The sequence below is a fragment of the Eublepharis macularius genome, chromosome 13 (assembly GCF_028583425.1).
Source record: "Eublepharis macularius isolate TG4126 chromosome 13, MPM_Emac_v1.0, whole genome shotgun sequence".
Lineage (NCBI taxonomy): Eukaryota > Metazoa > Chordata > Lepidosauria > Squamata > Eublepharidae > Eublepharis > Eublepharis macularius.
Genome location: NC_072802.1, coordinates 53,039,303 through 53,060,255, shown reverse-complemented (window position 1 = coordinate 53,060,255; position 20,953 = coordinate 53,039,303). Strand labels below are relative to the sequence as shown.

Genomic DNA, 20,953 nt, shown 5'->3' with positions numbered 1-20,953 from the left:
TTTTAATGGTTCAGTGACTCTGATGGGCCTAGTTGTATGTATGCCTGCCTTGGTGGACCCCCTGATGTGGTACTCCTCGAGGGACAAGCTGTTTCTTCCTTAGCACCTCTCTCCATGGTGTTACCTTTCTAGCCTTCGGGAATGGTGCACCAGATGTCTTCAGTGCTGTGGTGGCATTCTCTGACCCACGGACAGCTGGCCTAGCCGTTGGAGCCCTCTTTGGTATGGACAGCCAACCTGTTGTGATTTCTGTTTGTTTTATTTGTGTTCTCTGCTTTGCCCTTCCTCCAAGGAGTTCAAGGTGGTGTACATGATTCATTTTATCTTCAAAACAGCCCTGTGAGGTAAGTTAAGTGGGGAGTGATTGACAGGCTCAAGGCTGCTGCTAGAGTGGGGATTTGAACCTGGTTTTCCCCAGTTCTAGTCCAGCCCTCATAACCACTATGCCACATTGGCTCTGCTATCCTGCCTTTTGCTGCCTGCTTGGGTAGGACTCTGTTCCATCAGCCTTTTCTAGGAAAATTATTGGCTTGCTTTCTACTGATGTCGGAGAAATCCATCTGCACCATAGCTCATTCTTTTGTCTCCCTGGTCTCTTGCATCCACCAAGTAGCTGAGCCCTTCCCTTGTCTGCTTCAGTTTTCTTGTATGTGCCTAAGTTAAAGCTTAAGCTTTAAGTAGGGCTTCTCTCTTAACCTTTTGACTTGATTCCCTTTATGTATTTTTCTTAGGCATACATAATACAAGAATGTGACAAACATGTATTGTCCAGGTATAATTGTCAGGGGGTTTGTATTTGCTCTGTGTTTCTGAAAATGCATTCCAGAAAATGTTATGTTACAAGACCCTTTTTCTATGAGCCTGTCTGCCACCTGAGACCTTCAGCAGAGGTCCTTCTCTGTGTACCTTTTACCTGGAGAGGAGCAGAGGGTGTCCTTTTCTGCAGTGGCACCTCCCTTCCACACAGCTTATTCACTTGGCATCTGTTTTGTTTCTGCCGTCAAGTGAAAACTTCCATTTAGACATTTGTTTTTTTTAAAGACTTGTTCTGTCTGGTCTGTGTGTATTCTTTTGTGCGTGTTGGGGTAGGATTACTATTCAGGTTCCCTTGCCTATGAATTACTGTTTTAATGAGATGTTAATTGTTTTTAACTGGGACTTAATAAAAATGACTGTTTTATTTTGCAAGCCAACTTAGAAGCTACACAGAGTTCATGTGGGATGTAAGAACCTGTATAGTGGATAGACTAAGATGAAGAGAGACCTGGGTTCAAGTCCCCACTCAACCATGATGCACCCTGGGTATCCTTGGGCCAGGCACTCTTCCTCAGTCTACCTCACAAGGTTGCTAGAGGGAATAACATATATGCCACCCTGAACTCCTCAGATGAGGGACGGGATAGAGATGGATGAGTAATTGGATGGGTATTTTTTAAAACTCATATATATATATATACTTAATAAATACTCAGTCTGCAGCATTTTATCTGTGCTGGGGCCTGGGTCAGATTTCTCCCCTTTCTTTGTAATTGTTTGACTGCCCCTTTTTACCAGACTTCTTTGCTGGTGGGGCACAGGGAAGGTGAAAGATGGTTGTTTTCTGGGTTTAACCTTTTCTTCTCCCCTACTCCGCAGGTGCTGGCATCTTTGTCACCACCGTAGTGGCTGGAGGTATAGCCTTGGTGAGACCCTTCACCGCAGCCTCCAGGCCGTTCCTCAGGGATGCCATCTTCTATATGGTGGCTGTGTTTTTGACCTTTGTAGCGCTCTACTTTGAGGAGGTTACCCTGGCAGAAGCCCTGAGTAAGTAACCAGAGGGGCCTAAGAAAAGCCCTTTGGGATCCTGTCTTCTCTGGCATCCTGTTGCCAGCAGTGGCCAGTCAGAAGCCTCCAGGTAGTGCAAAGGCAGCACATGAAGTCCTCAGCAGATATTCACAGATATACTGTTTCTGTACATGGAGGCTTCATTTAGCTCATAGGTGTTGCTAGACTTATTCATAAGTCTGGGGAGTCTCCTCTTGAAAATCAATCTAAGCAAGGCATTAGGGCAGTAATCAGCAAAATCACTGTGTATGACTTCCTGGATTGTGCCACTTCAGGCAACTGGTGGGGGAACAGTATGACTGAATGTTCCCCCATATTTAAAAAGAAAAACCTCCCTGAACATAGAAAACAAGCATGTTGGATCTCCCCTGCCACACCCTTACTCCCAGTAGAAAAGCTCCTTTAATGTAATGTAATTTATTAGATTTGTATTCCGCCCTCCCCACGACAGCAGGCTCAGGGTGGATCACAAATTTACACACAAAGTTAAAATTACATCAGATAGTTCATACCATTTAAGACCATAAATTAAAAACATCCAAAGATTAAAATGCATAATTATAGCGGCACAGTAAAATGCACTATACATAGGCACAGGGCACAACCCTTTAGCACCGGAGCATTAGGAAGTATTCAACAGATGGAGATGTCACCATTTTTTACACCAGTGGGGAGGGAACAGCCCGTACTCAACCAGATAGGGGGGCTTTGCCTAGCATCAACCATATGCCTGGCAGAACAGCTCTGTCTTACAGGCCTGGTGGAAAGATAAGTCCTGCTGGGCCCTAGTCTCATTAGACAGAGCGTTCCACCAGGCTGGGGCCAGGACTGAAAAGGCCCTGGCTCTGGTTTATGCTAGGCAGGCTTCCCTAGGGCCAGGGACCTCCAACAGATGTTTACTAGTGGAGCAAAGAGTCCTCCGGGGTTCATATGGGGAGAGGCGGTCCCGTAGATACAGAAGTCCTTAAAGCATTGAAAGTATTTGAGTAAGAAAATAAACTGACTAATAAAATGTCTTTTTCTGTAAGTTTCCCCCTTTTAAAACCTGGCAAAGTGCATGAGGGGCTGGCATTAGTTAATCCCTTTTTAGCAGTGGGGCAGGAAATGAATATGAAACTATTTGCCCTACCGACTTGAAAATTTCTGGGGACACGTGTTCCAAAGAACAAGAAGGGGCAGAAAAAAACCATTCAAAATAAACATTTTGACAAGTTCCCCTGGAGACTGCAGTTTGCATGTGAACTAGGGACAAAGAGAGGTGGCAGTGAAGGTGGGTGGGGAGGGGGGGCAGGTGGGCATGAGCAGTTATGAAATAATATCTCTCTTCCCCATTCTGGCAGGTTACATTGGGCTGTACATCTTCTACGTCTTGACAGTGGTGATCAGTACGTGGCTCCACAAGAGACAGCGCAGGGAGAGGCTGGCCGCTTCCGTTCCTACAGAACCAGGTGAGAGTGCCGGCAGTATGCATCTCAAACATTCATAGGCACATATCCCAATCAGGCTGGAGGACTGCTTCTGTCATCAGTCCTGCCCCCTTAGATTCTGCCCAGTGAAGGATGAGGTGGCTGAATTCTGAAGGGGTAGAATGGGTGGACCAGTTCAGACGACACCGTTTAGAACTCCCCTCCATGTTAAAAACTTCCTACAAATACAAAACTAGGACAGCAAACTAAAAGAGAGGGAGTGGAACCCTAGAATCATAGGGTTGGAAGGGATCTCCAGGGTCATCTAGTCCAACCCCTTGCACAATTCAGGAAGGTTACATCTACCTCCCCTTCTCCCACACACACCTAGTGACCCCTGCTCCATGCCCAGAAGATGGCAAAACACTATCAGGATCCCCAGCCGAACTGGCCTGACCCCAAGGTGGTGATTGGCATTACGCTGGGCATGTAAGAAGGGGCTACAAGACCTAAGCACTGATGTAACACTTCCTGCCCTCCCTCTCATGATCTGCCTAGGTTCATAGAATCAGCATTGTTGTCAGATGGCCATCTGGCCTCTGCTTAAATCTTTCCTTCCTGTTAAGCTTGATTTCTATTTGGATGGAGTTTTGTAAAGCCAAGGAACCTTCAAAGGACTTCACCATCTGTACTCTGAAGGAGAGCAGGCCACTCTACTGCTGCCACCCCCTGCTTGTTTGCACCAGGGCTTTACTCCTCTGTCTTTCTGCAGAACTTCCAAGAGACTCTGAAGATGGAGATTCCTCAAGCTTCAGTGGAGGAGACTACAGTAAGACCGCAGTTCCTTGCAAAACACCAAATGGCCTATCCGAAGGAGTTGTACAAGAGCATCTCCTGCATTTATTATTCAGGGGTTTTTTTTTTACTCTGACCATTACAAAAGCACATGAATTTTACAATACAGTAAATTAACAGTAAAAAGTTAAAAGCAAAACAGAGACACAGAAAAGATGAGATAAAAGGACAACTGAGTGCTGAACCAGAAAAGATTAATGACATATTTAGAAAAAAACAATCAGCACTGTAATTGCTGAAGTACAAGCTGGGGATCTTTTTTGGGGGGTGGGGGTGGATTTGGAAATTTCACCAGTTGTCTAAACTCTCCAAAGCATGCTGTTGAAAAATGCAGCAAGACACAACACAACATGCAGATTTATTTAAATTTAGTTCTGAGTTGATTAAGAGACAGGTGATACAAATGTTTCTAATTGGTTGTCATCCTGCAATTTTTTCCTTGAGGGTAAACTTAAGACTAGACAATGCATCACTTACACTCTCCACTCGCCTGGAAGGATTAGATAAGGTTCCAGGAAGCTCAGATGGCCTTACTGATGTTTGCTGTCCCTTCTTCAGGAGAAGAATACCAGCCCTTGCTGCCCTCGGAGGAAAGTACGTTCCAGATCCTGAAGCACTCCATGAATCCCCTGGATTACAGGAAGTGGCGGAGGAAACCCTGCTACTGGCGTGTCCTCAAGGTCTTCAAGGTAATGGCTTTTGCATCCTTGGACAGCTCCCCTCAGTAATGTGTGGCTCTGCCCTAGAGGCTGATGTACTTCTGGATCTTTGCATGGCTTTCAAGCCTCCTATGATCTGACTGGCAGAACTACAATAACAATCAGCATCTGTTTAAAACTTTTTGCATAAAAGGTTTAATTTTTAAAATCCGTAGTTTTTAATTGGGGTGAGCTTGTATGGATTTGAAATCAAAAGGGCTGTAGAAGGGAAAGGGTGAGGAGAGCTTGAGGGAGTCTCATGGAGTTGTGTGTGTAAATTATCTGGAAATAATTCTGCTGGCTGACAAGTGTGTACTAAAATGAATACAGGGCAAATTAAAATAATTTCTTTTTCATCTTCACAGTGTGCCACATGCTCAGTTCTCAATAATCCTTGCAATATGACTGTATCATGAGTCAGTGTTGTGATCCTTGTGTTAAGGGGCTATGGGTGACTTGGCAGACAGTGCAAACCTAAGAAAACTTACGCCCTTCTAAGCCCAGTGGACTTAGAAGGAAGCGAGTCTGCTAAGGATTACATTGCAAGAATAGCCAGGACTGGGGATGCTATGCAACATACTGAGTGACCTCGGTCTGGTCATTTTCTCTCAGCCTAACCTACCTCACAGGATAGCTGTAGGAATAAAATGGAGGAGGGGAGAACCACGTATCTTACCCTAAGCTTCTCGGATGAAGGGCAGGATAAGAATTTGCTGAATAAATAAAAGTTGTTTGCCTAAATTCTTGGCATAGGCAAGATTTGAGCCAGGAATTCATATGAAACTGTTTTATATCAAGGGAAACCATTGGTCTATCTAGTGTGGACCGTTCTTGACTGTCAGCAGCGCTCCTGGGTCTCAGACAGAGAAAGGCCTTTCCCCACACTTGTTACCAGAGAGCCTTTAACTGGAGTTGCCAGGGACTGAACATGGGATCCACTGTTGCTGAGATTCAGCCCACCCCTTCACTTCACAGTTTCCATGTGTAGCCCTTATGCTAAGCCAGCTATGTTTGTGACTGGCTTGGATACTGGCACCCTCTCATTGTACCCCGTAGTCCTGTGAGGAAAGGCCTGTAACCTTCTCTTTACTGTCTTCTCAGCTGTTCATGGGGAGTTCCTTCTGGCTGGCCCCAGGTCGCTTTCTGAGAAGATTGCCATCTTGTAAACTGGAGGGTGTGGGGGGAGAGTCTGTTCTGCTAAGGACTGGATGTAGAGCCAGTGGTGTGGTGTCTGTCTCTGAATGTGGGCCGCTGTTTATCTCACACTGTGACTACAGCTGTCATGCCACACTGTGGCCTGACTGTAAAAGTTTCATCACTGAAAGATTCACTAAAACATGTCTCCCCCGCCTGCCCCCCATACACATACACACACACACACTTCTGTGCACTCTTGAGGCAATGGAAAGCCCAGTTTCACACAATTCGTTTGAAGTGTTTAAAGTCCAAAGGAAGTGTCGTGACCACTTCACTTTTCTCAGTGAAGCAGAGGGGGAATACTCTTGGTGAAATAGCCCTTGTGTCAGTTACCAGTATGTATGTTCCCTCATGGAGGTAGTATTTTGGGTTTTCCCCCCACAAATGTTCCTCACAAGTGTTGAAAAAGAAGAGGCCGAGTCATTGCTGTGCAGATATGACTGCCTCGGATACAAAACTTGGGTAGACTGGTTAACCATTGACCATTTCTTGAGGTGATAAGTTTTCTTCCCATTGTCAGCTACTGTCTCCTGAAGAGATGGCCAGTCAGGGACAGGCTGTTGTTTGACAACTGCAGTCATTTTGAATGGCCTTAATCTACTCTTAATGTAGTTGCAGCCTTGAGGGGAGGGAGAGATTTATCATGGTTTTAATTTGGAATTTTAAAAATCATTTTGTAAGTTGCCTTGAACTATGTGGAAAGGCAAGTTATAAATGTTTTAATAAATAAATAAATTCTCATAAAATATTGGAGCTGCAGCTGGGATTGATCCAAAATACTTTTGTATGTGTGGCTTGCACTTGTTTTAATAAGACGTATGGAAGAGAAAATCTCTAGGTCTTCCCTAAGGGTCAGAGGTGTCTGTCTTCCCCTCTGCTACTATTATTGATGTTCAGAATTAGACCCAATGTGGTATGTTGGGGAGACCTGGGGTTCAGATCTCTATTTTGCCATGAAGGTATCTGGGTGACCTTGGGCCAGTCTCTCTCACTTGGCCTAACTTACATTACAAGGTGGATGTGAGGGAAAAATGGGAAGAGGAGAACCAGAGAATACCACCCTGAACTCTGTGGAGGGAAAGACCAGCTGAAAATGTAATAAATACTACGTAAAAACAGATGCTATGCAGTTAGGGTTGTCTCCACTTGTAGGCACTATTATAAATAATGGGTGGGAAGGTGGTTTTATGAATTTGGTCTCTATATTGTAATGTCTGAATAGGTTTTTTTGTGAGTTCTTGAACCCTAATTCTTCAAAGGTATGAGACACTGAAGTATCTTGTCACTAGATTGCCCTGCAGAAGTTCTCAAGGGAACTGCCTCCCTCTGTGCTCCATGGATAGCTCTCACCTTTGTTTCCTCAGTTGCCGGTGGAGGTGGTGCTGCTGCTGACGGTTCCAGTCGTGGACCCTGACAGGGAGGACCAAAACTGGAAGCGACCTCTGAACTGCCTGCACTTGGTCACTGGCCCCCTTATCTGTATTCTCACACTGAAGTCTGGAGAATGTGAGTACCTGCCATTTTCTTCCAGAGCAGCCTCCTGCTAACAATGTGGCTTACTGTGTGACGCAGCATCTACTGTCATAGCCAGCAAATCAAGAATATTCGATCCCTTGCTCTATTGTCCCTCTCCCTAGAAGAAATAATGCCTTTCCGCAAAATATAGGTGTTTCAAAATGGCTTGCAGGTACAACCTTCCTCTTTTATTTTCTCATGGGAAAGAGGAAAGATCGTGGTGTGGTGGCTTTGAAGCCTCTAGCCCCTCCCCGCTGGTTCCCTTGTGCCCTTTGGCAACTCAAGGCAAAAGAATGCTCTGAAACAAAGACCTCATTTGTTGTGCGTAGCTAGGGAAAGACGGTCTTGTGGTAGAAGTAGATAATAATAATAACAACAACAACAACAATATTCAGTTTATATAATGTCCTTCAGGACAACTTAACACCCACTCAGAGCGGTTTACAAAGTATGTCATTATTATCCCCACAACAAACACCCTGTGAGGTAGGTGGGGCTGAGAGAGCTCCGAGAGAGTTGTGACACACCCAAGGTCACCCAGCTGGCTTCAAGTGGAGGAGTGGGGAATCAAACCCGGTTCTCCAGATTAGAGTCCCGTGCTCTTAACCACTATACCAAACTGGCTCTCATTCCCACTCCAATACCGTGACTGTCTACAGATTGCTGCTGTTCTTTCTCATCTCCCATTTCAGTTTGAGGCTTGATCACCACTCCTGAGTGATGGACAGCCCATCACCAAAATACCTGGTATCTCTGCTGGATCAGGGTTCATCTAGTCCAGCATCCTATTTCCTGTAGCAGCTGACTAGATCAGGGGTCCCCAACGCGGTGGTGCCCATGGGCACCATTATACCCACCAACACTTTTCCTGGTGCCTGCCAAGTGTTTCTAGAAAGTGGGTGTGGCTAGGTGGTGCTTTTGCCAAGCTTGGCTTCTAATTGACTATTGAAGATTTGATTGGCCATGCAGGTTTTTAAAAATACTGCTTTGGCAGAAGCTGTGTCTGCAGCACAAGAATCTTCACTGTGTGACTGAAAGTAAGCTGTGACAGCCATTTTGTGGCACCCATTTTGTTGCTGTGCCAACCATACTGTGTCAAAGCTCCGTATGTGCCTGCAGGCTCAAAAAGGTTGGGGACCCCTGAACTAGATGACTGGGCAGGCTGATAAGCAAGAGCTCAGAGGCCAAAGTCTCTCCCTTGTTCTTGCTCCCCAGCAATGGAAATCAGAAGCTCACAGTCTTTGAACATGGACGGTTCATTAAGCCATCACAGTTCATAGCCTTCAATGGGACTGTCCTCTATGCATTTATCTTTCTAAAGTGATATAAGAAGAGCTCTCCTAACTTTTCTCTTAACACAAGGAGTTTCACCCTCTTTGATGGTTGGCTTCATTCCTCTCTTTTGCTGTGTCTTTTGCAGACGGCTTTTACAAGATCCAGGCTGTCTTTCCAGTGTGGGGCGTGGTGATCCTTGCAGGGGCTGTCTTGGCTATGATTGTCTTCTGCACTACAAGGAATGAAGAACCACCCCGATATCACATTGTGAGCATGGGACCTGCCACTACTGCTTGTCTGCTCTGGCTTTCTGGCAGCAGTGGTCAAAATGTGGGATGTGTGTATTTAGGACCGCTTCACCATCTAGTCCATAGAACCTGTCCTGTGTGTATTTATGCATGTAGGTTTCTATGTTCAATCAAAGGTATCTCTAGTAAAAAGGATCCCATTTTTTTAAAAAAACCCTGCAGATCTGCTGGCATTGAGAACGCTAGCTTCGGTTAGGATCGATGATGTTACTTTCATCAGATTCATCAATTTAAGTATTCGATTTTTTGAATGAATGGGCATGGGCCCTGTCAGCCTTTTTGGTCTCCTTAAGTTGATTGAAGGCTTTGACTGTGTGATCCCCAAAATATGAGCATGTGTGTGACAGTGAGAGCATCGTTATGCTGTCTTTCCCCATGTGTCATAGCCTGGTAGTGATTGGCTACCCCGCCACTTCTAGCCAAAGGAACTTGAAGTTGCTAATTCTGTACTGATATTTCTTTACCTGCCTTGTCTGTTTTCTATTGCCATAGATTTTTGCTTTCCTGGGTTTCTTGGTCAGTGCCATGTGGATCAATGCTGCTGCCACAGAAGTGGTGAACATCTTGAGGACTTTGGGTGTGATCTTCCGTCTGAGCAACACCGTTCTTGGGCTGACGCTGCTAGCTTGGGGGAATAGTATAGGCGGTAAGCATTGTGGGGATAGCAGCGTAGGCAAGTTGAGGGGTGGTGGGCTTCTGCAAGAAGGGAAGATCAGTAGAAACAGTCCTCCTCCCACACAAGCTATTTCTTGAATTGGGCAAGAGGGGGGTGACTTCTGCCTAATGTCCCTTTGAGCTGCATTGTACCCTGTTCCAAACGTCCCTTGACCCTCAAGGGCAGTTCTTCAGAGGGCCTATGGAGAAAAGGAGAGATCCATTTGCTAAACTTGCTCATGGGATCCAGTGTTTTGTATGTGAAGTGCTTTGAATATTCAGAAAGCATTGCTAAGTATTATCATATCACCCTGCCCTTTATCCTGTACAAAAGTCTGTATCAGCAGATCTGTATAATAGAGGCACTACTGATTTTTTTTCTCCTTCCTCTTTTTTGCAGACACTTTCTCTGACCTCACCATGGCTCGGCAGGGATACCCACGTATGGCCTTTTCTGCTTGCTTTGGAGGCATTATCTTCAGTATCCTTCAATGATTTGGGGGCAGGTCAGAGCATGTAAGAGGGCTTCTTCATCCACATCTGTCTGTGCTCTGTGCAAAAGAACAGAATCACAAGAAGCTGTAGCTCGAACGCATAGTATCTGTTTTGCATGCAGAAGGTCCCAGGTTCAATCCCCGGTACCTCCAGTTAAAAGGGTCAGGTTGTACATGATAGGAAAGACCTCTAGCCAAGATATTGGATAGCAACTGCCAGTCTGAATAGAATATTGATCTTGATGGAGCAATGGTCTGATTCATTATAAAGCATTCATGTGTCCTTCACACTCTGCATTTTAAAAATGCTGTCACCCAAATAGTTGATAGTTGATTATATGAGGGACTGAAGAAACCTGCGTATATTTTCATATGAGTTAAAACATAGTTCTCTATGAAAAACAATTTTTTATTTTTGGATGATGCATATAGTGATACATAGGAAAGTTTTAGAAACCATCACCGTAGAAGAAGTATCCCTTTGTGCGTGGGAGAGAAAAGAGAATGCCTCTTTTGATTATTCTTTCCTGATTATTTTATAATTATATTAAAAATAAGTATTTTTTCTTTAAAAATCTGCTGATTAATGGGGAGCACCTTCTTAATCAAAAGAATAGTTATTCAACTGCTCAGTTGAGTAAATGTTGCAGCCATAAAGAAGAAAATACAAAGATGTTTATTTACCATTTCATTGTTGTGCATAATGGGGAGCCTATTTTTTGTCTCATCCATTTTGGGGAAGCTTTTTTCTCATTTTACTTTCTCTTGCACCATTTTTATGCAATTGATGCAAAAAGAGGCATCAGTTTTAGCTGATTAATTACCAGTATCTGGTGTTCAGAGGAAGACATCTGTTTTCTGTTAACTATCATGAATTTGTCTAATCCTCTTTAAAGTTGCTTGGTTCTGCTCTGCTATACCTTCAAGGGCACTGGTAAGTTCTTTTGTTGAGTTTTGGGGCTGGGGCCTTGCCCTTGAAGGCCCCGTCAAGCCACCCTCCTTGACTTCATTCCACTTCTGGTCGAGTTATATTTCTTGAACTTGCCTACAGATATGCTTGTTGGAGTTGGTCTCGGTTGCCTGCTGCAGATGACAAATGCCAAACTGGTAGTGAAGGTAAACACTGTTCTTGACACCCAACACCTCCTCCCCCAGCTTCTATAGAAAGTGATGAAAGGAGAAAGCACTGGGAAACCAAATTGACTCCTAGAGGTTTTCCTGTCTTGCCACTGGAGCTTTGTCAGAAATGCTGCTCCTTGGACAGATTTGTGTTTAAATGCCTGAGAATGAGCGTAGAGCCTCACTCTTGCTAATAATCAACCCATTTGCCCCTGTTCAAGGTATTCAGACCCAGCTTTTTATTTTAAATTCCAGGACATAGCCCTAGAATATTTGAAATAATTAATTCTCCTGGCAAGGCACAGAGTGCATTTTCCTTGCCACCTGGTAAATTGAGAGTTCCTACACTGCAGGGATTAGGGGAGGAACTGCTAACTCATGAGTGTGTGTGTGCTTTAAGAGCACTGAAATGCTCTAGGTGCTGTTTGTATGCAAAAGTGGCTTTTGTGAGAGATGCAACCATCCTGACACTAACAGAAACTCAGTTCATGGATTTGGCCCCACTAGATCCAGTGAAGCAGGCTTTCTCCTACCAAAGCTATTAACGTAGTAAGGCTTGATGTTCTTCTTTGTTTTAGTCCAGGAAAAGCATCCCCTTCCTAGAAGTTAGGCATTGGCTCATGCAGAGGTTAGTTAGGTCTTTGAACGTCTGGCAGGTGGACCTGAGTCCCTGTACCTGTTGTTCCAGAAATGTTTAAAGGGAGTAGGTGAAAGTAGGTGCATGACTGAGAGGTGATATGATAACTATCTTCAAGTACTTGAAGGGTTGTCATATAGAGGATGGTGTCAAGTTGTTTTCTGTTGCCCCAGAAAGTTGGACCAGAACCAGTGGGTTGAAATTAAATTAAAAGAGTTTTCAGCTAAATATTATGAAGAACTTCCTGACAGAGTGGTCCCTCAGTGGAACAGACTTCCTTGGAAGGTGATGGGCTCTCCTTTTTGGGAGGTTTTCAAGCAGAGGCTAGATGGTTATCTGACAGCAATGCTGATTCTGTGAACCTTGGCAGATCATGAGAGGGAGAGCAGGAAGGGTTACACCAATGTTTATTTTTCATGGTCCTTTCTTACATGCCCAAGGTAATGCTGATTGCTACTTTGGGGTCAGGAAGCAATTTTCTCCAGGCCAGTTTGGCGAGGGATCCTGGTGGTGCTTTGCCATCTTCTGGGCATGGAGCGGGGGTCACTGGGTGTGTGAGGGAGGAAGTAGTTGTGAATTTCTGCATTGTGCAGGGGGGTGGACTAAATGACCCCTGGAGGTACCTTCCAACCCTATGATTTTATGAAAGAAGAAGGCAGTGCTGACTCTTGGTCTCTTTTTTCCCTCCTGTCTGCCTTTACAGCTAGAGCCAGATGGTCTCCTGGTGTGGATCTTAGCCGGAGCGCTGGGTCTTAGCCTGGTGTTCTCGTTCCTCGCGGTGCCTGCCCAGTGCTTCCGTCTGAGCCGAGGGTACGGCTTTTGCCTCATTGTCTACTACCTGGCGTTCTTGACTATTGCGCTGCTGACCGAGTTCAGGGTAATCCGGCTCTCCACCTTCTCATAAAGAGGTCTCTTGCCTTGGATCTTGTTTATGCTGCCGTTGGACAATGGAGACAGGGTCAACAAACCCCCTCTTGATCAGAATACCCACTTGACAGTGCCTTGAAGCAGAAACGGTCAGTACTGCTGGCATATATGGAACAGGCTTGCTAATCAAAATTGACTGTTACTGCCAAGGGAAGGAGACGAATTCAAGTCTCAAAAAAGCATAAGCAGAGCCCTTTGAACGCCAACACAAAGTTAACGTGGGACGAAGGCATGACAATCCTAGCTGCTCTGTTGTGGCTTTTAGAACCTGGGGTAAGTGGGCTAAATTGTGCTCCAAAGCTCTTAGGAAGTCATCAGGCCTAATCAGTGTTAAGTTTTATATCAAGAGGCATTATTTTAGATTTGGAATAGTGATGTGGTGGTGTGTTTTGGGGTTTTTGTTGTTGTTCTTTAAACCATTTTTACAAAAGAGATTGGAGAATGGGTTACTAAATGTGGTTTTTAGATCCTCTCTTAACAAGCTGGAGATGGAGAACATATTTTCAGTGCTGAAAGTGGCAAGGCCTCTATGAACTCTTGTAATGTTTCAAAACCCTGCCTCATGGAGTAGATTAAATGGCACTTGGAATACTTCTCCACCACTTTCAACACCTCTGGGAAAAATGAATGTCTTCAACCTCAACAGTATGCTGTTTCTAGTTTCCCATAAAGTCTTGCTTTAGAGGCTACAGAGGCCAGTTCTTAAAATCTGTTTTAGTGTTTTTACTAAATTTGTTTCCTTTTTTCTCCCCCACAATTGCTTTTGGATAAGCAATTTTAATGCATTCAAATTTTAATGCATTCAAGGTATGGGTTGTTCCCACAACTTTCTAGCTTTTGATAATTTCCGTTAAAAATGGTATCTAGGCAAAGTACATCATCTATTCATTCCTTTCTGCCTTTTGTAACTTGGACTCATCCAGAGCTGTGGTTCTAAGCTAGAGCCGGGATCCCTAACATTTTTGAGCCTGCAGGGGCACCGTTGGAATTCTGACACAAAATGGCTGCTGCAGGAAATGGAACCTGCCATACAATGGCTGCTGCAGCCTACCTTTAGCCACACAGGGAAGATCCTTGTGCTGTGGTGGCAGGCACTGCCAAAGCAACACTTTAAAAAACCTGCACAGCCAATCAAATCTCCAGTGGCCAATCAGAACAGAAGCCTTGCTGGGCAATAGCCTCACCTGGGCCCTCCCACTTGGTGAGCACCAGGAAAGGTGTCAGTAGGCACCATGGTGCCCACAGTACCTTGTTGAAGACCCTTGAGCTAGAATGAGTCCATCCAATTGTTCCTGCCGATGGTGACAGAAGGCCAAAAGCAATGTTTGAAGGCAATAGGCTTGCCTGCTCTTGGCCCCTGGGAACCGAAATTGAGAACACTGCCACTGACCAGGGATGTTCCATTTAGGCATCATGGCCAGTAATTTGATGCGAAGACATCGGCACAGGGCTGCTGTTTTGCTCCTTACCAGAATCCCATGCATCTCACTGAGTTCTTGGGGTGTTGCTCTGCAGAATGGTAAAACTGCAGGGCAGAGGAATTGTGGCTGAAGCATCATGTATGCGTAACTTGTGATTTACAAAGGCCTGGGGGCAGAGTGTATGCAAGCAGAACTCACGGGGTCTCTTCTGCTGAGAAATGGCAGATAGCTGGATTGGCTGCTGACTTACAGGAGCAAGGTTATCATTGAGGAACTTGTGTCTCCGATCCTGAAGCATGACAAAGCATTTTTATTCCTTGGTCAGCACTTTCCAGAGTGATCACAAGTTTTAGCCATCTGTGTTGGGCAACCGAGAGTCAGCCTTGCAAAATTATATTGGCTAACCTACTCAGACAGTGTGCTGAAATGAGGCAAACCAAAAGGCTTGTACTGTACCCTCATTTTTACACGGTTGAGCAGTTCTCTGCTTCTGTGGAACAGAGCCTCAGCTATGCAAACTAACCTGAAGCAGCCGACTCTTCTCCCACGCCCATCCACCCCAGCCTGATCCTATAATGCCTGGTGCATGATGACCCAATGTCAGAGCCGCTCAGAAGTGATCAGCAAGGCAAGTTAGTACATCTTTGGATGGAAAACTGTAACTCGAAATTGGCTTTTAACTGTTAGTTTGGAAGCAACCCAAAGAGCTGTTTAGTCATTGGATAGGACTAACATACAGACTCAAGAGGATGATTTTTTTAAAAATGTAGTTTAACACAGTTGGGATTAGACAGGAATGCTTAGAAAATTACCTTCCAGTTGTTTCACTATGAAGCCAACTCCTGACTATTGTGATAGTTTTAAACATCTTGGGAATAAAAAAATTCTGCATAGGCTTTGTTTTTTTCATTCCCCCTTTGCATGCACATGCTGCAAGTCGTGTCCTATACTGAAACATTTTTTTTTTATTTAAAAAGGATTTTGCACATTGGCAGTCGGTCCAAACATATAAAGTTACCTTCAGCTGCAGCACTCCGGTTGCTTTGCTTGCCCCATTGTCGTTAAAGGGACATTTAATGGAGGAATTTGGTACAGAAAAAGGAGGTACCCTTGACTCCATTGGGCCTTGGTACTGAGCAACAGGGTTGGATCCTGTCATCGCTTAAAATATTGTCATTTTGACCAGTTCAGTTTGTGACAGCTTCTCTTGCACTAGAGACTGTTGAAAGGTACCTGTGGATGCAACTAGTTCAAACCTCTCTGCCCAACACCAGATTCCTTAGACGAGTGGTTTTCGAACTGTATTCTGTGCCATCTTTGAAATCATAACAGAGGTTCCTCAATATGGAATGTATCCTAGCATCTTCTGCAATGGGGGGAGGGTTTTTTCCCCCCAACAGTCAAGTCCATGCTGAAAGAGTTCCCTACAAGCTAGGACTTTGAAACCCTCTAAGACCGTAGATTTTCAAATCCTTCAGGAGAACCCTTTCCACTTGGACTTGTTTGGCAAGGACTCCCTTGTTGCCCAGTAAATCTTACATTGGATGGTCATTTGTAAGAATAGAGCCAGCATGGCATAAGTGGTTAAGAGTGTTGGACTGTGGAGACCCCATTTAAAACTGCACTTTGCCATGAAACGCCATCGTGCCAAATGGTTTGTCTAACCTATCTAACTGGCCTGTTGTGAGAAAAAGATGGAGGAAAGAACTTCTGTCTTCCTAAGCTTCTTGGATCAAGGATGGGGTAGCAATGTATTTAGAGAGGCTTTTGCATCTCTGTGTTAGCTTGAAAGAGATGGGGTAAAAGACTTGACTACTTTCAATTTCAGGCTGACTGAGACAAGGTCCTAAACTTACCACCTGGAAAAATCCCAAAGTTAGCAGCAGAACCAGAATAGGAAGATTCTTTTTTATTCTTCTAAGTGTTTGCTGTATGCAAATGCAGTCAAGATTAGAGGGCACATTTTAGATATGAAGATGTACAAAGGCCTACATCACAGAACACGTCTTTTATCTGCCAATAGCCAAGTGAGGTGGGATGGGGGCAGGAGGGTCCAGATTTTATTTTTTTTGCCACAAAAATGTATGGTGCAATAAATTTGTCAGGTTTTAAGGCTTTTGATTTTTTTTCCATTTACAATTAAGCTCCCAGGGTAGCCCTGGGTAAATTAAATCTCAGTTTAATCTACCTCAGAAGGGTAAAATATTAAGTATCACTGGCTTTGAGCTCATGCTGTGGGGGGTGGGAACAATCTAAATAAAGTAAAAAAGGTGTTAAATGCTGTTGTATGCTTTGCTAATCAGAATTCAAGATGCTTAGCTATTTGAAGCAACCGAACTGGAATTCTTGAATACTTTTTTTCTTCCTTAGCAGTAGGAATACTGGGCTGACAGATTCTCCAGTCTGATTTTCATGGATTTTTACTGCTGGGGAACTTGAACTAGAGGGGCAGGGAGAAATTAAGGTGACTTGATGGTCAGGAACTTCTGAAATTCATAGTTTGACTATGAAATTGGACCGGCATGATGTGTTCATCTTTTGATATCCAATTTCTGCCTTGGCCTCCTTCGTCCAGGTTGTTGAAGACAGTAGCAGGAAATAGCAGCCTGTGCTTTCTAAATGTTGTTTACTTGAGCTGTTTCTTCCGGAAATTCAAACAACCTTCACCTGACTGCGGTTAGAGCAGTCAAATCAATATTTATGCAGCTCCCTCCCGCCTTGTCTTAAACCCTTTCCCCATACTTTGAACACAGTGATGTATTTCTTGTGTTAATAAAGGCATTACAAGCAAAGTGTGTATCTTGTCTTCAATAGGGAACATGTTTTGGGGTTTCAACTCACTCTCCTGAGTTTAGGAGAGGATTGAGTCAGCAAACAGGTAGAAAAGCAGAGACAAGGGATTGGATCGAGATTGAGTTGGGAATTTCCACCCATTTCCCCCTCCTTTCTGTAGAAGGCCCCCCCCATGTCATTCCTAATTAGGAACAGCATTTCACGGAGATCAGTGGGATGCAGAAAAGTTCCATTCTGCTGATGGAAAATTTAGTCTGGCTCTAACCCGAGAAGAGCTTCAGCCTCAGGAAATGTTTTCTATGCAGTGTAAAATGTGGGCAAAGCGCATGCAGAGGGGCATTTAAAGTATTGCACCTGCATCTTTTATGGGCTATATATGCCACACATGCATATGTAATGGTCACACACAAGGCTCCTCTGTGAGGATGGGCCTACATTCTACCACTTCAAACAGAACCCCTGCAAGATTGCAATCAGTGACTGACCACAGATGAGTTTTTAAGTCAATGAAGCAAAAAAAAATTCATGTTTTAAAAAGGTTTATTTCAGTGTGTCTGGAAATATAATACTGTGTCAGACATTATCGTTACAATCTCCATACAAACTGCCACTATAAGAAACCCTGCATGTGCCTCCTCCCTTGTAATGATTGTCTCTGAAGTCAAGTGTGTCAACAGAATACCAAAGAGAGGATAGTTAGAAGGGGATGCCCCATACTCCAAAAATTATTTTCCTTCCACCCTATAAGAAGTTTGGAAGAAAGTAGCTTCTGGCCTTATCATTAGCTTATTAAAACCAAATTCCCTTCAAAAAGTTACAGTACTAATTGAAGGACAGACTGCCTTATCAGCAGTCCATCCCAACAATTGCATCTACTCCAAAGCATACATCTGGGGTGGACTGCAAAGTGGAAGCAGCTCTGCAGTAAGTTGAGGTGCTACAAGCTAGTGGTGCCAACGACGGGCACTGAGTCTCCCATTGATTCCTCCCACAACCTGATGGCAATGCAGGAGAAAGTAACTTGTGAGATGACATTGATCAATGTTGCCAATGAAGGATCCAAGCCGTGTTGCTAGCGCCTGAGTCTGCTTGCTCCTGGACCCCAGTGGGCCACTAGGAAATTTCCCTAAAAATTAAATGGCCAGTCCAGTCCACCCCTGCATACAGCCAAATCCTGTTACAGTGTTGGGTGTTTTTAAAAGCCACTTGACTGCTTTCTGCACATTAAGTTTCCAGTTGTACTTCTGCTTTGTAGAACAAACTCTGAAATTGCACTCAGCTGTTAGGGAATACACTTTTAAGAACTGAACTCAGCCCAGTGAATCACTGGCACAAATCCAACCCTGAAGTTCCTCTGTCCAAAAGGCATTTCTATTTACAGAAGAGGGAGCAGTGCCTTCTGCCAACATTCCATCTTCCAGTACAGACCTCCATTTTGCCCCCTTGGGGGGTTCTTGAGAATCCACTGACCCTCAGGAATGAATTTCAAGGGCAGCAAGAGGGAGAAGCAGGGAAGTCCATGAACAGTTGGATAAACACGACTCACTTGAGAGATGCTCTCTCTATGTTTGCTCCTTTGGTTAGTGGTTTAGATAAGTAAAGGTTACAGGGTAGCCACGTGGGCCCAAAGCAAGACCCAAGAACAAAAACCCTATGATACCTTCTATTAAGGACCAACCAAAACAACACACAACCAATGTGCACACGTTTGAGTACTCAAAAACTCTATATCCGTCTAGACTTTTAAAAAATCCAAGCAGATTATTAATTCTCCACTACTCAAAAGCCCACACACTATGTTGTGATTGGTCTTCATAAAAGACATTTTAGGGCTTTTTGTTTTAAGTCAAGAAGGAGAAACTTCACTTTCACCACAGTAAGGTCAGAACAAATTTTCCATTAGCAAATAAAAATGCAGAAGAAAAGGTGAGGTGTGGTCCCTTGAAAATTGATGTTTTTTACGGGGTTATGCCCATGCCCTAATGAGATCAGGGAGACACCTTTGTGTCTCCCTGATCTCAAGACCCTGCTTGTCCAGCTAAGCAAATTCATGAATTCCTTTCTCTTACATATTGGAAGGGATACTCAAAACAGCAAAATGCAAATGGAAGGGAATCACAAAGTAGGAAGGAATGTCCTCCATAAACAGGTAGCTGTTTGGGGCTTCAGTGATGGCCTGAAGACAGGTGCTACTCTATTCTGCCAGCAATATTGATCAGAAGGCAACTTTCCAGTATTTTCAGAGACTAATAAGGGATATGGCATGCAAACACACACAGTCAAGATGGCTCGCTTGTTACTTTCCCCTTATTATGAGAGCACCTGAGACTAACAAAAGGCTTGAGATTTTTCCGCAAAATACAAGTTATCACACCCAACCAAAGGGCCCTGTGCAATGACTCCAAGTCTGGCCATTTCTCCTTTTATTGCTTTAAAACCTGCCATGGCCAAGGCAGCTTCAGCAACATTATACATTTATCTCTGGGGTTGTAATAGCAAGGTGATGGATTTTTGTATACCATCGATACCACAAGGGATGAGAAAATTTCCCCTTAGAGGAGAATCCTGGCATATCAATTTCCAAACTGGGGTAAAGTTGAAAAGCAAGTGGTTTATGCCTATCAGGAAACAAACCTTGTTAGGAGACCAAGTGCTCCACAGCTTATTGAAGCCAGGAGCTCAATTCATCTATGGGAGCAGTTAAAGGACAGAAGTAGTCCTATTACAAACCAAACAGCCTTGCTCCATTTATGTCAATGCGAATAAATTCAGGAACTGTCAATGCTAGTGGTCTTTCCAGAATACTGATGGCAGCCAGCCACTCCTAGGAAGGCAACCTCATTTAGGTACTTTAGCCATCCACACACAGTGGACTGCCTATGGGGAATTAGCAAAATGAAGCTCCTTGCTTGCATGATACAAATCCCACAAGTATACATGATCAATACCCCTCCTCATAACGGGTTAAGTAGTACCACGCCACCCTCGTGTTTGAGCCAGTCTGCTAAACAGGTTTCAGGATGTACCTTGGAGCCCCCCACTCTGGTCCAAAATGCCTGACAGTCTCTAGCCCGTCCGTGGGCTTTTTGCTCCTGGTCCCCCTTAACCAAAAGAACCCCAGAAGAAGTCTTGCTTCCACTCTACGCTATGCATTAATTCAGTACATACATTGGAAGGTAAGGAACATGAAATGGCTAATGCGTAGGTCGAAGCAGCTGGGGCTAGCCTGGCCTAGATAACAGTTTGAGCACGCTGCCGGAGGCCAGGGGGCTGCAAGGGCTGGTTGAGCAGCTGCTCATCTTCTGGCCATAGAAGCTGGCTTTCTTCTTTCCGGGCATGCTCTTCATACCATTCCTGTGCATGGAGAGAAGACAGGGAGGTCCTTTCACTAATTGCCGCAGAGTACAGCCTCAAAGTGCCCTAACCTGGATAGTCCAGGTGAGCCTTATCTCAGAAGCTAAGCAGGGTCGGCCTTGGTTAGTAGCTGGATGGGAGACCTCCAACAAAGACCAGGTTTGCAGAGGCAGGCAATGGCAAATCACCTCTGGTTAGTCTCTTGCCTTGAAAATCCTACCAGGGGTTGCCGTAACTCAGCCATGACTTCAGGGCACTCTCCACCATGCAGCCTCAAAGCAACACCCTGCCCTTCTCCATAGGCTCTGCTTTATGGATCCAGCTGCTAGGAGTCAAAACAAGGCCCTTCCTCCTTCTGAGCCCCCCCCCGCCCGAATATGCAGCACAGAAATGGTCTGGAAGGCATTTTTAGAAAGGAATTAGAATGGTACTATAATGGAAAAGGCAAGATCACTTCTATATGGGAAACAGATTGC

At 44.5% G+C, this 20,953-nt stretch overlaps 2 protein-coding genes across 3 annotated transcripts in view; one reads left to right on the top strand and one right to left on the bottom strand.

Moving 5' to 3' along the window:
- Window positions 1-17,109, top strand: part of SLC8B1 (solute carrier family 8 member B1) — a 37,880-nt gene extending 20,771 nt beyond the window's left edge. The window contains exons 6-16 of the mRNA XM_054996880.1: window positions 116-222; window positions 1,636-1,803; window positions 3,165-3,272; window positions 4,003-4,059; window positions 4,644-4,774; window positions 7,345-7,486; window positions 8,916-9,037; window positions 9,571-9,724; window positions 10,133-10,213; window positions 11,278-11,342; window positions 12,686-17,109. Of these exons, the coding sequence (XP_054852855.1) occupies window positions 116-222; window positions 1,636-1,803; window positions 3,165-3,272; window positions 4,003-4,059; window positions 4,644-4,774; window positions 7,345-7,486; window positions 8,916-9,037; window positions 9,571-9,724; window positions 10,133-10,213; window positions 11,278-11,342; window positions 12,686-12,886 (1,336 nt within the window). The 3' untranslated portion in view covers window positions 12,887-17,109. The remainder of the gene's footprint in view (window positions 1-115; window positions 223-1,635; window positions 1,804-3,164; window positions 3,273-4,002; window positions 4,060-4,643; window positions 4,775-7,344; window positions 7,487-8,915; window positions 9,038-9,570; window positions 9,725-10,132; window positions 10,214-11,277; window positions 11,343-12,685) is intronic.
- A 536-nt stretch (window positions 17,110-17,645) lies between these two features.
- TPCN1 (two pore segment channel 1) overlaps window positions 17,646-20,953 on the bottom strand; it is a 52,553-nt gene continuing 49,245 nt past the window's right edge. For both annotated transcript variants that reach the window (XM_054996803.1, XM_054996804.1), the window contains one exon: window positions 17,646-20,477. In XM_054996803.1, coding sequence (XP_054852778.1) covers window positions 20,355-20,477 — 123 coding nt within the window. In that variant the 3' untranslated portion in view covers window positions 17,646-20,354. The remainder of the gene's footprint in view (window positions 20,478-20,953) is intronic.